The sequence below is a fragment of the Empidonax traillii genome, unplaced genomic scaffold (genome assembly GCF_003031625.1).
Source record: "Empidonax traillii isolate 1590-97213 ecotype Southwest subspecies unplaced genomic scaffold, ASM303162v1 scaffold6:size4315531, whole genome shotgun sequence".
Lineage (NCBI taxonomy): Eukaryota > Metazoa > Chordata > Aves > Passeriformes > Tyrannidae > Empidonax > Empidonax traillii.
Genome location: NW_020955199.1, coordinates 2,788,684 through 2,805,741, shown reverse-complemented (window position 1 = coordinate 2,805,741; position 17,058 = coordinate 2,788,684). Strand labels below are relative to the sequence as shown.

Sequence of the window (17,058 nt, the reverse complement as noted above, 5' to 3'; positions counted from 1 at the left end):
TCCTCTCCCACGTTACCAGTCTCACTCCTTTTTTTGACACTGGCTGTGTGACAGACTCTCAGAGAAGAGGAGTAATTCACTCCCAGAGAGATGGGGCTTGCTGCAGCTGGAGTTCCTCTCGAGGACTATTCGTGGCAAAGCTAAAAGAAGAGATTAGCAGAATACCCGCTAGGATGAGACCATTTGCATTAAAATTTATGTAGAACTTTTCTGTGTTATAAGACAGATATCAGAGCAGATCTGCTGGAGAACTTCTGTGTGGATTTGGGAAGATGTCTCTGACTGAAGCAGAAATCAAGAATCAGTTTTGCAGACGTGTATGAACAGTGTGAAGAAACTAATAAAACCCTTTCCTATGATAGAATCTACTAGTATTATTATCCTACTTTTATAAATTGGGAAAAGAATGAAGGAGTGCAACAACCTATTGATGGTGACAGAGCACTTCACCTGCAGCAGGCCATGAGCCATCCAGCCATCCTTCACATCCCTCAGAACAGAAAGGACATAAAAAGACAGAATATATTCTGTTTATCCCTACTGTGCATATTATCATCCATACAGGCTCCACGCTGTGCACCTGGGGTGCTTTATTTAACTTTCTGTACTTTCACTTTGTAGTTCTTTTTATCTTTATCATGCTGTTAAAATAAACAAGTAGTATGCAAATTTTCTTGGAAGAGAATAGACAAAAACATCTCTAGGATATGTAGAGATTAATATTTAACCAGACAGATGAACTAAACAATACGACAAGTAGTACAGCTTGCCATCATTGAAACAGCTGACTGTAAAATAACAGAAAATAATAGCAAAAAAAAATCAGTAAGTTAGAAAACAACTGATGAAGAGCATAAGAACCTGAACTATCCTGATTTAGAGAAAGGTTTCATACAGAGTTCAGGTCCACCGCAGTGCTCCTCTGTCTAAAGAGAAGCAAAGCCAAGGTACAGTATAGGAGAGCTGTTCAGGGCTTTGCATAATTATCAGTACATAAACCTTCATAGCATGGGGACAACTCTAAAATGTTATGGCCAGCACTCTTCACAAAAGATAATTAAATGTTCTTCATGTCTGGTTCTGACAAGTGTGTAATTACAGGGCCGTCCTGTGAGTCTGTTAACCTGCTTGCCTCAGTGCATCCCTGAACAGTCAGAACTGGGAGATGGGAAACTGAGAAGAGCTAAAGGCATCATACCCTGGGAAAACAACATTAAATAACCACAAGGAAACATCAAAAACCCCTCCTCAAAACAAACAAACAAGCAACTAAATAAACAAATAAATAAAAATAAAAAGAAATTTAAAAAAACCCCAAATGCCTCCCCCCCCCCAACCTAAAAAAAACTCCACAACCGAACAAAACAATCCTACCAAAATACAAAACATCCAGAGGGTTTCAGGCAACAGTGAGAACAGAAGACAGACAGGTGACTTGTACCTCCTAATACTCTCCCACAACCTCCAACTCATTTCAAATCCTGGACCTGTTCTCCTCTGCCAGTCTAGTAACCTCAAATGACTCCTGCTGTCAGGTAGCTGTCCACTTTTGAACCTTCACAATGTCCCTCAACAGAATCTCACCAGGCTTCTATTCATTACACAAATTCTGGATTTATACTGTGGTACCATGATAATCTTCTCTGTTCCCTCCTTAATAATTCCTGATGTTTTCTGTACCTTTTTGGCTTCTGCTGAGCACCAGGATCATTTAAGGAAACGACCTGTTGTCACTTTCAGATCTCAAGTCTGAGCCAATCCTTTCAGGTGTAGAGCTCAGACTGTTTTTCTTTGTGTGCATCACTTAGTATTAATCAACACTGAATTTCACCATATTTTCATATATATCCATATTCCATGCAGGAGTATATTAAACAGCACACATCAGAATGTCTGCAGCAGAGAAGTGAAGGACTGACTGAAAAAAAGGAGGAAACCCCACAAATTTCATTCACTGCCCAGAACTGATTCACTAAGTGATCATGTCCATCCTATAAAGTGAATGAGACAGGAGACCACAAGGAGAAAAAAGAAAAAAAGGCATTATTTAATAAAAATCTTGTAATCATGGTACCATATATATGGAAAATAAATAAAATTATTTGGTTTACCCAAAATTGAACTTCATGACTCTATAACTTTAATACCATCTCTACCATGATTAATTACACTAAGTTACAAAACAGATGATTCAACAGTTCAAACTGTGGTTTGTAGCCTTCAATTTTCATACTCATTACAGGTGGACAATGGATTACTATAGTTCAGTCTCCTGAGACTCCCCACCACACATTTTCTTGTCAAATGTGCTGCACAATCTTCTCTAACTATTTTTCACATCACTCAGGAGAATGACCTTGAATGAAGAAGCTTATGAATAGCTTATGAATATTAGGGATGTTGTTTTTCCCTCTTCCAGCATTCTTATGCTTTGATATTCCTCCAAATGACTGCAGAATTGTAGATAGTATTTTCTCTCATTCTTCAGTGTTATGAATATTGAAAAGCTGTGATTTTAACAATACAAAAGTAGTAATTTTCAATTTATTTGGTTCCTAGTGGAAAAACCCATATTTTTCAGTCTTATTTTGCTTTCCGGACAATTGGTAAACACACTGGAATTAACTCACAAAGCAAATTGTCTTGGTGATTCCATGGCAGTGTCTGATTATAAAGGCAAATAAAAATTACTGAATAGATGTTTGCAACAGGTTCATCATCTTGAGTATGATCACACAGCATGTACAGGACAATCAAGTGATCAAGCCCAGCCAGGACAGGTTTAAGAAGGGCAGGTCCTGCCTGACCAATGTGATCTCCTTTTATGACCAGGAGACCCATCTAGTGGGTGAGGGACATGTGGATGTGTCCAGCTGGACTTCAGCAAAGCCCCTGACACCGTCTCCCACAGCTTTTGCATCTCCTGCAAAAGCTGCAGCCCACAGCTTGGACAGGTGCATCTTCCTGAGTTAAGGACTGTGTGGACAGCCCAGCCCAGACAGTGGTGGGAATGGTGCCACATCCAGCTGGTGTCTGGTCACTCATGGTGTCCCCCAGGGATCAGTGCTGGGCCCAGTCCTGTTCAGTGTCTTTACTGATGATCTAAATGAGGGGACTGAGTGCATCCTCAGCATATTCATGGATGATACCAGTGTTGATGTGCTTGAGGGCAGGAAGGCTTTGCAGAGGGATCTGGACAGGCTGGATCCGCAGGCTGAGGCCAACAGAATGAGGCAAACGGCCAAGTTGGTTCCTGGTTCCTGCCCTTGGGTCACAACAGCCCCACAAACATTCTAGGTAGGGAAAGAGGGGCTGGAAAGCTGGAAAAGGCCCTGGGGGTGCTGCTGTCAGCAGCTGAACATGAGCCCAGGTGTGCCCAGGTGGGCAAGAGGCCAATGGCCCCTGCGCTGTCCCAGCCATGGGGTGTCACAGGCCCAGGGCAGTGCCTGGCCCTGTGCTGGGACTGCTGGGGCCACACCTCCAGTGCTGGGGACAGTTCTGGGCCCCTCAGACAAGAGAGACATTGAGGGGCTGGAGCGTATCCAGGGAAGGGAACAGAGCTGGGAAAGGGTATGGAGCACCAGGAATGACTGAGGGAGCTGGGAGGGCTCAGCCCAGAGAAAAGGATGCTCAGGAGGGACCTTCTCGCTCTCTGCAAGTTCCCACAGGATGGTGGAGCGAGGGGGTGGTTGGGCTCTGCTCCAGGGAGTATGGGACAGGACAAAAGGAAACAGCTTCAAGCTGTTCAGGGGAGGTTTAGGCTGGAGATCAGGAGGAATTTCTTCTGATTAGACATTGGAAGAGGCTGCCCAGGAAGGGGGTGGAGTCTCAATCCCTGGAGGTGTCCAAGGAACGACTGGACGTGGCACTCAGTGCTCTGGGTTGGGGACAAGGTGGGGGTTGGGCACAGGGTGGACTCCAAGGGCTGTGAGGGCTTATCCAATCTTAGTGATTCTGTGATTCTGTGATAAAGTTACTAAAACTGAACATTACTGTCCTATAATCTAAAGATCACAGGAAGTGCGCAGGAGTAACAAGAGCACTGATCCATGCTTCTGCAGAAATTATCATGATGCTTTCTCACTTATCAAGCAATGACCACAACTTCAGACACTATGAGTACAAAATCCACTGACATCTCAGATGACAATTTACTGTCTTGCACAGAATTTCATGAGTAAATTGGTGATTGAAGTCTTCAAAGAAGTTTCTTGACATTTCAGTGGTTAGGATGGAAAAGAGACAGGTGTGAATTTACAGTCAGATTGTGCTTTTTCACACATGATCAAAGTGAACTGTGGGTTTGAGCATGTCAAGGCAAAGTGACATTGATTTTGTCGACTGTAGGAAAGTTTTTTATTTGTAACATGACACGACTTGGTTAGTGGAAGATATCAATATGTTAAAGGGTACGCAGCAAGGCAGTGAACACACTCAAAACTTAAAATAAGTATTTTATGTTACTTTAAGTATCTCCAGTCAGTAGACTACCATAAGTGCTTTCCAAGGAATATGCAGTACACACTTGAAATAATTTTGTTAAGTAAAACCACTCTTGTGTATACCAACCTTGGACATAAAAAAACTCATTTTCAAAAATAAAATCTTAAATTGTAAGTGAATAAAAAAAAAATAAAACCCAAAAAAGATATTAACTGGAGGTTTAGCAGACCAAATACACCAAATATTAACCTTTCAGTAGCAGGCTATGCTAGAAATGTTAAGGACAAATTGTAGGAATTCTACTAACAGAGTTGGAAAGGACCCTAAAGATTATCTTATTCCAACCCCGCTGCCATAGGCATTCCACTAGACCAGGTTGCTCTAAGCCCCATCCAACCTGAGCGTGTGTTCTTCAGAACATATAGGTAAGTTCTTGAGAAATCTTGACCTTTAGAGAACCCAGGTATCTCAGTGTTACCTCTCTTGCACAGCACACTTTTCTCACCTGGTGGGCTTCCATGCCCTGCTGCAGCCGTAGCAATAGCAAAAGCAGAAGCAGGAGAAACTGAGCAGTGGCTGTTATCAGCAGCTTGCACTGTAAAGGGAAAAGACACGGAAAAGTTAAATTCCACATACTCTTCATTAAACAACAGTAAGATTTAAAATCTTCACTAATGTTTATACTTCACAGACACTTTCTGCTTTAACCGTCAGATGACTTTATGTTAAAGACAATAAAAGTATCCTATTTGTGGTTTAAGCTTTATTTCCAGGTCAGTATAATTAATGCTGCTACGGAAACAATATCTAAGGAACTGCTGAGGTGAGAAAGAAGTATATTAACCAAACAGAAAAAGAACAAAACACACACACTAAACAAAAACAACAACAAAAATGAAAAAACAATAGAGTAGAAAATGAACTAAGCATATTAACCCACTTCTGACAAGTAGGTTCACATGTTTTTTCATTGCATCCCACTGGATGAGTAGAGTTTTTCAGAATTTATCAAACTTTTTTCCAAAGGGAGTAGAAAACATTGCCTCTGATTAGTACTCAAACAATACAACACTGCTGCCCACAGTTTCTAACTCCAAAATCATGCCATCTCAGCACAAACAGGCTCAATCACAGAAAATTACTATTCATTTAAATCTAAAGTGTCTCAGCAACTTACTAACAGGTGAAAGCCTCTGCTCTGGTTTTGTTGTAGTCTCAGGTACAAAATACCTGCTCAGAAACTTGGCTCAGGAGCTGGCAGCATTTTAAGTGTTCATGGACACAGCTCCCAGCTCTGCTAATGATTTCAAAGAGCCACGTGAGAGCTATTTGAGGAGCTCCAGCTCTTGCTTTTTCCTCTTCAGTTGAGCAATTTATTCAAATTTTGGATTGAATAATATGACACCATCTGTAAATGTTCAGTGTTATACAAAGAAACTGACACAGTCACTCCCCATTGACAACAATGGGTGTTGTGTGTTTCGTGATTACAGATGGTGCCCAAAATACGTCCCCTTAGTAGCTGAAAAAGATCTGTCAAAGTCTTGAGAGTTTTGTAAGAACAGCACTGATTCAGTATTAGTCCCAAACCTAGGCACATCCTGCTCGAGCTATTTAAGAACACTGAGTCATACTGAAGTCCCTAAATGCTTCCAAGTCTCATTATTGATACTCAAATTTAAGAGGCATACTTCACATTTTAATGGCTTTATTATTAATACCTGAGAAATAAAGAAAATACAAGCAAAACAGATTATTCAAACATTATTACTACTTCCTAATATCCTTCAAAGGCTACAGCCACAGTGATTTAACTCTCTAAAGTGACTGACAGAGATGAGGCACATCAGTTTCTCACCTCCTGGCTGGCGGTAGCGTAGGTGACGTGGTGTCGAGGGGGATCTGCATGGTGAAAGCTCTGTGGTGTCCACTACTGAGGTGCTTTCAGGGATTGTCCTGTCCACTGACACAGAATCCAGAACTGCTGCTTTAAAAGAGAATTAAATGTCAATACTGGTGTGATTGTGCATAATTTGGGTTTATAGTTGTTTTAATCAGTGCAGCTTCTGGAACTTGCCATAAAATTTTGCCATTAGCTCAGCAATAATTATCCTCCGGATAGAGTTAATTAGTGGGAAAGTTTTGTAGCAATGATACAGACACACAAAATCTCATAAATAAAGAACCTGGTGAAAACCAGCGAGTTTTCAGTTTTAAAAATAGACTGGGTAAGACTGTAGGAGAATATGCAGTGATGTGCACGTGTAATAAGGAACTCATAGATTTTGTATGTGCTAGGGAAAATAATTCTTGTTGGATAACTGTGTAATCAAAATCTGCCCAATAAAATGGCCAAACTGCACTGGAGAACAGACTACTCCATGGGGGAGTTGTTCTATCAGAAGAATAAAAGAGGGATGGAAAAAATATTACTTCCAAAATGAGGGAAAACAAGCTGACAAAACATATCCTTCTTTTGATATGAATGACAACTCTGCCTGCAGCATCAGCATTGTGTATATAAAAATGAATATAAACAAAAATTTTGGAAAAACAAAAGTTTGAAAGGAAACAACTTTGAAAGTGGGAAAAGAAGTGTGAATTCCAGCATGCAAATGGACAACATTCATGGAGAACAACAATCACCATAATAATATGTCCTGTGGAACAGGATTTGTGCAGCTGTATTGGATTTGGAGTAAGCCACAGCTGTCTTCTTGGAAATCTGGCAGCACCAGAGCAATAGCATTACCCATTTCTATTCCCCTTGTGAGAATTCTTCTTAGACTTATCTTCCTCATGCTGCATACAGCTGGGTGACAAAAGGACTCTCCCTGGCAGAACAACACTATCTAGATGATGCAAACATCTCCATATTGAGTGCAAGCTGTTCAACAGGAGATCCTCAAGGGGATGGGAGACACCACTCAGACAGCCATTTATATGAGCTCCTTGCCATTTCCAAAAATTCCTTGTGCTGCCCAGGTAACCCCTCCAGCTTTGACAGACTAGAATGAAAAATCTGAATAACTCTGCAACAATGCCCAGTGTTTACATAAGGCTGGAACCAGTTCACTCTACAGTGTGTAGCAAAAATCACTGCACCTACAACTGCAGTTACTTGTCTGTGATTAACTTTAATGCATGGCTTGTACTTTGGGACTGCCCTGGGGAGCCTATTTCAGATCCCAGCCACCCTCTGGGAGGGTGGGGAGAACCTTTTCCTATAATATCTAACTTGACCCTCCTCCTGTGCTAGAACTCTTTTTCCCCTCTGAGAGGTGCATCCCGTCACATGTCAATAGATCAAGTGTTGTATAAATCATCCTGTGGTCAAAAATCACAAAATTTTTCCAATGACACAAACCTCTCCTATAGAGAGAGAGACTCCTGTAATGTTAAGGTGGCTCACTTGTCTGTTAAAAAAGGGGTTTTGTTAAACAATAGGCTACATTCTGTAAAAACAATCCCTCTTCCTAATGCAACTTCAAATCTGTTACCAAGGCACTTGTTTCAGTTTATCATTAGGAAGTAGATATACATTTCGATCATATTTTTCTTAGTTTATGTTTGATAATCCTTTTCTTCTTTCCTCTTATTAATTTTCATTGTTACAGTACTAGCAATGAAAACTGGGCTACATTTTGCTCATATTCACAGATCAAATTCCTCAGACTGTAAATCAGGCCATGTGCAACCATTTTTAAACATTAATTTTAGGAATAAAATAGCATCTTTTAATGGCATTATTTTATGTTTAATGTAACAACTGAAAATAATCACTCTATGTTTTTATTCCAATATTTTTATGACCATTCCTCCAACCCTAAAGAACAAATAACACCCATTTATGCTTCCTATGAGACTGGAGCTCTTTCTTGCTTTGCCATTGTATAAATACAATGATCCCATTCTAGATGCACATACTGGGGTTTACTTCAACCAACTTTAGCCCTCTGGAAGTGAAATCTGTTCCAAGGTGCCTTACACAATCCATAGAGGAAAGAGGCATTTGCATAGGAGCAATTGATCTATTTTAGGCATCCACCTTCTGCAAGGAAAACAACCAGGTGGTGTGAATGTCACCAGTGTTCCAAGCACATCACATAAATTATTTATTTGGATTAGTGACAGAATCTCCCTGGAAAACTAACCCTGTGTGCAAACATTAAAATCTTTACATTCCTTCTTCTTTTTAACTTAATATTTTACTTCCTGTAGTAATGGTACAAATCAAAAATCTTTCACCTCAGGAAATACAACTGACATCATATATTTTCTTCTGCCTTTCTCCTAAACACTCCACTGAAGTGAAAACAGATAAAGTGATGAGTGTTAAGGTCCCTTCCAGCCCAAACTATTCTGTAATTCCGTGATTTTGCCATATTGCCATTCCTGAAAGGGAGCAACCAAATGGTAGGATCAGACAACTTGTCGCAGCCTTGACTAGAGAACAACTAGAGGGCAGGATGTCTGATCTAAGGTTCTGTGGGTATTTAATACCTCTGCGGATGCTCCTCCTCAGCTTGTTGCAGAGGTCCATGCGGGGGTTCTCCAGGCTCTCCTCGATGGACCCTGGACTCTGCTCTGGGGACGAGAGCCCTCTGCTCAGGTCCAGGGGCACTTTGCTGCCCGTAGGTGGAGGGGAGGTGGCTGGGCTGTAGTTTGAGGTAGGACTGCTGGCTGCAGACGAAGCAGAGAGGTCAAGGGCACCGATCCTCGAGTTCAGGGGGGAGGTCAGGGACAGCTTTCGTGTTCTTGCGGGTGAGGAAGTCCTGGAGAGTGACAGTGGAGGAGGAGAAGAGAACTTGCGGCAGAGATGTGGTGACTTTCCATCAGCCAGGTACTCCCCTCTGTTGTTCTGACTGGTGGCAAAGAACAGTTCCAAAGACCTGCGAGTATGAAATAATCAAATAGCAACACTGTGACAAGAAACACAGAACAGGTTTAACTGAAAACACTTTGTGCAAATCTGCATGGCACTGCAAAATCTGTGTGACATTTAAGTCCTCAGAGCCAAAACCTGAGACAGACTTCCCTAAAAACTGATCTGCTCTTACAAACTAAAAAGTTTCTGCTTCAAAACTTTTTTTATAACTTCCTTCTTATAAATAAGCAGAAAATCACAAAACTAACAATAAATGGCACTGTGATACTTCTTTCGGAAAAGTATGATATGGCTCACCTGACAGGAATGGAGGTGAAGGGCCGTCTGTAGATGTCTGAGAGCTTTTCCAGGACAACAGCTGCCGTAGTGAATATGCGGTAGGTGTGCAGGAAGGTGTTCAGAAAATCGATGCTCAGAAACCTCAGATCTGTCAGTCGTTCCAAGAGGCGCTCGACGCTCGCATAGCGGATTTGGGGCACTTTGCAGGAGTTCAACGTTTTGCTGAAGCAGATGTCAATGTCATCTCTATGAAGACGAGCATCAGATCTGCAAACAAACCCCAAATTTGAAACATTTTATCAATGAGTGGTTATGGCAAAGGAACTCTATGACTTTACCTGCTCCCGTCAACACAAGAGGTAGCAAATATATTTATATTATTGTATTTCATCGATGCAATAAAACTCTTTATCTGTGGTGATACCTGCTTTCATAACTAAGAGAATTTAAAATTTATTTTTGGTAGGTAATTAATTTATGTTAACAGCCTAAGAAATCATTAATGATGCTTAAATTTCTGAAACGGAACAGATGGCAGAATGGTCCCCTCTTGTCTCTTTCAGGCTACCATGGCCTGTAGTTCAATATTAGTAGAATCTCACTGTAGAATAACAGTGAACTGATTGCAATGTGTTTCTGCTGGGATAAAGCTTTATCTAAATTACAGTAATGGATCCTAACAGAAGGCAGCAAAATTAATCCCTTAGCTAAGTTTAAGGCTCACCTGCAAATTAACACCTGCGCTCAGGCTCCAAGAATTACTTTTTGTTTTAAAAGAAGAAAGAGGGAACAGCATGAAAGATCTCAAATTTCAAAGCAATAACCAGGAAGAATCGTTTTTTCAGTGAAAAAGAAAAAAAGGAACAATTTTTGCGTGGTCATCAAACCAAAAATAATTCATATAACCCTACCGAAAATGGTTTTTTTCCCCTCAAATTCAATTTTCCTTAATTTTATCTAGCTGAAGGCTTAGTTTGTAAAAAAAGAATACTAAGTAAAGCATCTTTTAATATGCTAGTTAAATTAAAAATGATTGAATTTTCTCAGAATACATATCAAGATATTTTACACAGTTCTACACTGTATCACATAAAAGAAACAATAAAATATCTTCTTTCTTAGGTTGGGCTCTCAGAAATGTGGCAATTTTGTTTTATTTCATTCAATGACATCTGACTCTGAAAGACAATGTGTGTTGAAAATCAGATAAGTAAAATTTAAGAAAGAGAATGCCAAAGTTGTGCCTGTTGTTAGGATCCTGTATGGCTTTTAGAATTAAAATTTCGTTCTCTTGACAATGGGATTAAGATCTTGCTGTACTCATGTACTTTTAAAACTTGTCACGTAACAGAAGTGTTTACACACACTGGAGAGTTGCTGGAGTAAACCAGAAGACTGTAAAATGCCTTATTTCCTGGGATCAAGGGTATGTGCCCTAACAGTCTATTCAAGGATGTTTTCTTTTTCCCATTTCTAAGCACAAAGAAAGGAGAGGAAACAATTACAAAAGAGGCATTTGAGAAACAAAGAGATGTGATAGATAACAGTAGGAAAGGAAATAGATATCTGTCTATCCCTATGTTTTATTCATTAATACTTATATTGGATAATAGTAGGCAAAACTCATGTAAACTGAGGTAGACAGAAGGTCCAAGAGGTAAGGTTTTGTTGGAAACTTGGAAGCATGTACTGAAAACTGCTCTCTAGAAATAAAAATTATTTATTACAACAAATAATTAAAAGAATTTAAAGGTGAAGGAGGCACGTTTAAAAAAATTACCTTGGTGTGATCACTTAAAATTACAAGAGAAAATAATTTTTTATCAGAAATAACAGAAACAAAGAAAACATAAACTTTGGCTAATATAACAAAATATCTTGGAAAATGGCACTTGTCTTCAGTCACATAAATTCTCCAGACATTTTAAAATATATTCAATAAAATTATGAGTGGTATGACAGAGGAAAGCTAACTGAGAATAAAATCATTCATCTGAGGCATAACTGAAGCCAACTTCACAAATAACAGAAAAATCCAGGCTGTGATCCAACACCATGAATTAGGAGTTTACCATTCTGAGTGATCCCTATCATTCCAAGAAAGGGATTTGAAAACATATGTTTTGGGACATAAAATTTATTCCATTCAACAATACTGGGGAAAAATAAATTAAACTCTTTTATTTTCTGAATACACATTTCCTTTGTTAAAACTTTTATTAAAAAACCACAACAAGCTATTTTGTTCACTGGGGGTCGGGGGGGAAATGTTGCACTTACTTGATCATATGTGGCACTGTGACTTTGGAGTTTTCTTCAAACACTATTGTCATTAACCCATTGCATCTTATATTATCAATGCACTGTGAAAATAAACATTGAGAACTGTTAAAATGAAAATACAGAGTAAGGAGACTTATTTCCACACTTTTCATATCTCTCTAAATGCAGCTTTTACAGAGTATGGGTTGACCGGCACAAGGTGTTTTCACAAATGAAAGGCAGTGATACAAGAATTACAGTGGACATGCTTTTTCAGCCTCTGCCTCTCAAAGTATTCAGCTCAGAATCCTTTTTTTTTCCCCACATTATTAAGCATTTTGAGTTGGAAGTGATATTTCCTCTGAAGCTCCTTTGAAAGGGTGGAAAATTCATTATCCTTAGTGTTTCCTGAACGAGTGTAAGCTTAAAAAATCAAGACCCCAAGTCAAAATACTTTGAACAGCAATGGATACACTAATACCTTACCCTTTATTCTGGGCAAAAGACCAGAGAAAAACACAAATAGATTCTAGAAACACACTTGTATATACAAATTGAAGTGATGCTTATCGTCAAACACAAGTGTGAAAGTGCTGTCCAAGCCATTCCCAGCAAATTCTTGTATAAATGTTTTGGGCAAGGAATTAAGAGGTGGTGTTCTTTTACATAGTTCAGACGTGTCCAGAGAAGGGAATGGAGCTACATCTCCACAGCTATAAATGTAAACCATGATCTATGTAGCTATATGTGGTTTTATTTAAATTCAAGGTTTTAACATCATTTGAAAAGTTCATCTGTAATAACTAACCATATGATTTGATCAAAGTGTTGCCTAAAAGCAGTGACAAAAACACATCTAGCAAAACACATAATTTCCCCATTTTAATTTTAAATATTTCAAAGGAACCCTTTAGCATCAGTATGATATCAGATGGCTTTTTAAATTTATTATAATTTAGGTTAAAGACAGACTTATTCCTGGCTGTCCCATGTTCCAGGCCAGTTCCTGAACAGTCTTTTCTCCCCAGCAAATAATTCCAATAATTGTACATGTCAATGGAGCACCATAATTTGCTGAAAATCTATTTTGTCAAAAATTCTCCAACCATGTCTGTCTGTAAGACAGAGAGTTGCAGCTCATAATGTATACTGAGATTTTTCTTTTCATACTCTTGTTCTTTCAAAGATGTTATTCCAGCAGAGAGTAACTCAGAATACTTATTTTAAGCAATTTCTACTCTTTATGATGATGATTCATCTGGAGATGTTGCCAGCAATGACAGCAGCTTTAGAAATGTATCACATTCAACACTGATATTTCTCTAATCAGCTATTACTCTTTAAATAAATAAAGGATAGGACTTGAATTCAGGACTATGAGATATCTATGTACTTGTTGTTCATATGCATACACACACACACACACACACACACACACAAGCCTATTTAGATCTGCTTAGCTGAAAGTTCAGATTTTCCATAGTGCATTCAACTTCTTTCCCCAAATAGAATCCTGATAAAATTTTGTCTACTATATTTTTAACTAAAAGCACACACACACAAAAAATTCTTGACATTAAAATACTTCAAATAACCTTTTTTCTTCATTTACAGTTCCTGCACACTGTCAGAATGCTCAACACTATTTATAATAGTTTGTTAGTATTCTTTTTGGTGGAAAACAGAATTTATCTCATTTTCTCACTACACTGTTGATCTGATACGGCATCATTTTCACTCTCAGGACTCTCAGGTGTTTTTTGATTTATATAAAAGTCATGAACAAACCAGTACTATCCTTCTTCTTAAATCAAAATACATATCTGATGGGCTCTTCTTAGACATAAAAATTATTACCATTAGTATTATGTTTGTACATGGATGATTTTGTAATTTATATCCCATCTCTGTCATTGAGAAATATACTTCACTGGTGACTCAAATACAAACACAGAATTTTGAGGAAAACAGGCAGCACTAAGGGGTTTTCATACAGAACACAGCAAATCAGCCCTCAAGAAATCAGCATCCGGGTCTCGGAATGGTTTTCAGAAATACAGAATAAACTAAGATCTCAGTGCAAGCATGAAAAAGAATGCATTGAACTACCTGACTGATATCACTTGTCCACGCAGCTTTCTCCTGTCGTGATGGGGCTAAAAGGACAACAGTAAAAGGAGGAGCATCCGCGGGTTCAACTATAAGTTTGAAATCAAGGTGTCCAAATACCTGTCCAGAACCTTTTGCTTTACAGCCAGAGGAGGAAAAAAAAAATCAAAATGTGAAACTTCAGAGCACAAGACAAATAAAAAAAATGGTTTCATTTAAAACAAAAGTTGCTTTAAACATCACCCAGACAAAGAGCAAATCCAGTTGGGGATCCAACAACTCATTTTGTTTTTCAGATACAAAAGTAGTGGAGTTGCTACACTAATTGCTCCTAAAGATACCAAATAAGGCTAACTTACTTTTAATACTTCTATGCTGATATATCCTCAGCATACTAGAAATACCACTGAAATTAATGAAACTATTTCCACAATTCAAGTGCAAAAGCTGAAAAACTGCAGGCTAGAAGCCAAAATGAATAACAATAAAATCAGCTTGAGTCTGTGTTTTGTTAATCCATTTGAATAAGCTCACAGTTCAGACTTGTAGGGAGTCCAAGATAAAAACTTTACATGAATTCTGCTATTTCATTCAACCTCCCCATATATTTCAGAAATCCAATTATCTACTGCTTGTTTTGAGGCTTTTTTTTTCTTTCCGAGATCCTATGGGTGAAGCTGTATACAAAAGTCATCAAATAATTTCTCACATTCCTTCAGCCCATCCTCTTGAAAATCCGATCTGGGATGTCAACAGCAAGAACATATATAACATAACAAACCCTTATCTAAGCAAGCATGTCCATTATTGAAACATTCACTGTACTGAATCAGTTTTATACTGTATTCCTCTGGTTTCATGCAGGGGGAAAACATATCACTTTGCTCTTATAAAAACAAAAACAAAAAAGGTAGCAATTTTTGGAAACTAGAAACTGTAATTACCACAAACAGCTGAATTTAACTTACAGTCATCGTCACTGGCATCTGTCTCCTCGATCAGTGTGCACTCTATTAAAGACAGAACACCTCCTGTCTATGAAAACAAAGAACAATTTTCACAAATTTTGTTATCTGTTCCCATTTGACATCATAGTTATTTTTAAACTTTGATACAACTTACCCTAACATTTTACATTACTCAGAGCTGTTAGGAAGATAGAATCAATTTCATGACCGTAGCGGGTTTCTGTGGCTGGGATTTGGTAGTGGGGGGACTACAAGGGTGGCTTCTGTTAGAAGCTGCTAGAAGCTTCTCCTGTCCAATGGAGCCAATGCCAGCCGGCTCCAGGATGGACTTCCTGCTGCTGGCCAAGGCTGAGCCATTGAGGAGTTAACAGTAACACCTCTGTGATAACACATTTAAGAACAGACAGTTGTGGCACAGAAAGAATTCCAGCCAGGGAAGAGCAGAGTGAGAACAAGTGAACAACAATGCAGATACCAAGGTCGGTGCAGAAGGAGGGGCAGGAGGTGCTCCAGCCACCAGAGCTGAGGCTCCTGCAGCCCGTGGTGCAGACCATGGTGGGGCAGCTGTGCCCCTGCAGCCCATGGAGGACCATCGGGGTGCAGAGACCCCCCTGCAGCCCATGGAGGAGGCCATCCTGGAGCAGGTGGATGCATGAAGGAGGCTGTGACCCCGTGGGAAGCCCAGGATGGAGCGGGGTCCTGCCGGCAACCTGCAGCCCATGGAGAGGGAAGCCCACACTGGAGAAGGTTTTTCCTGGGTAGGACTTGTGGCCCTATGAGGACCCACATTGGTACAGCTCATTCATCAAGGACTGCACCCCATGGAGGAGTGATCCATGGGACAGCAGTTTGGGAAGAACTGCTGCCCAAGGGATGGACTCATGCTGGAGAGGTCCATCAAGGACTGTCTCCTGTGGGAGGGACCCCACGGGTGCAGGGGAAGGACTCCTCTCCCTGAGCAGCAGGACTGACTCTAACCTCCATTCCCCATCCCCCTGCACCACTGAGGGGGAGGAGGGAGAACATGGAAGGAAGGAGAGGTGGGGGGAAGGTGTTTTTAAGACTGATTTATTTCTCACTCTTTGGCTCTTGCCCTGCTAGCAATAAATTAAAGTACTATCACCGCTTTGAGTCTGTTTTGCCTGTGAAGGTAATCAGTAAGTGACCTCTCCCAGCTGTTATCTCAACTTATGAACCCTTAGCTGGTTTTTTATCTTTTCTCTCTCCTCTGTCCAGTTGCAGAGGGAGAGCGATAGAGCAGCTGGTATCTAGCCAGGGTCAACCCACTACAATCACGCACATTTTTTCTTCAAGACCTAAAACCAGACAGATTAAATATAATGGTTTTCTTAATCCAGTAGTACAACATACATTTCTTTCACTTTTACCACACTGTAATTCATGTCACATACAGACTTGTACAGAAGTTCCAAAAAAGTTAAACAGAATTTCATCTTCTCCTGCATTTAAATGAAATAGATACAAGATTTTTTTAAAGGTTCTATTATGGTCTAATTATTTTGCAAAGTGCTTGAACTATTAAGGATGTGCAAAGAGAGAAAGCACACAAACAGTCTTAATAACCTCCCAGAATGTGTAATTAAAATTCTATTCAACATAATCCATTCTGTAAACTACCAGCATCTCTTTATCCACAAGCCAGCCCTATGAAAGCCTGTTTTCAGCAAGCCTAACTAGATTGTTCTTAGATGACATTTCAGTGTAAGAGAATGTGCTGTCCAGGAACACAGAACTGACTTTCAAAATTAATTTTATTAGAGCTCTGGAAAATGTTCTTTAGCAATTCTGCAGGGTTGTACTGGCTGATTTATGCACTGAAAACTGACTTATATTCAGTGCTACATACACTGAATTTATTTACTGCTTCATATGATACATCAATGCCTTATTCCTAACTCCTAGCTTATTGGAATCAACTGGTTCCAGAAAAAAACCCCACAGTTAGTAATAACATTGGCTGAATTCTATTATTTGAAATCAAAGGACAAAGCAGTTCATAACTGTGTATCATCCCACTTCTGTTTATAACCCTACACGCAAACCTCAGTGTAAAGCCATAAAATAACAAAATATTGACATTTCACCAAA

The 17,058-nt window shown here is 39.5% G+C and overlaps 1 protein-coding gene across 2 annotated transcripts in view; it reads right to left on the bottom strand.

Moving 5' to 3' along the window:
• RASGRF2 (Ras protein specific guanine nucleotide releasing factor 2) overlaps positions 1–17,058 on the bottom strand; it is a 112,679-nt gene that overhangs the window by 38,355 nt on the left and 57,266 nt on the right. Inside the window, exons 11-17 of one of the 2 annotated variants that reach the window (XM_027880995.1) lie at positions 14,950–15,016; positions 13,982–14,118; positions 11,891–11,973; positions 9,629–9,877; positions 8,947–9,335; positions 6,302–6,430; positions 4,949–5,038 (exon numbers count right to left, since the gene is read on the bottom strand). In XM_027880995.1, coding sequence (XP_027736796.1) covers positions 4,949–5,038; positions 6,302–6,430; positions 8,947–9,335; positions 9,629–9,877; positions 11,891–11,973; positions 13,982–14,118; positions 14,950–15,016 — 1,144 coding nt within the window. The remainder of the gene's footprint in view (positions 1–4,948; positions 5,039–6,301; positions 6,431–8,946; positions 9,336–9,628; positions 9,878–11,890; positions 11,974–13,981; positions 14,119–14,949; positions 15,017–17,058) is intronic. The other variant, XM_027881003.1, reaches the window with a different exon arrangement.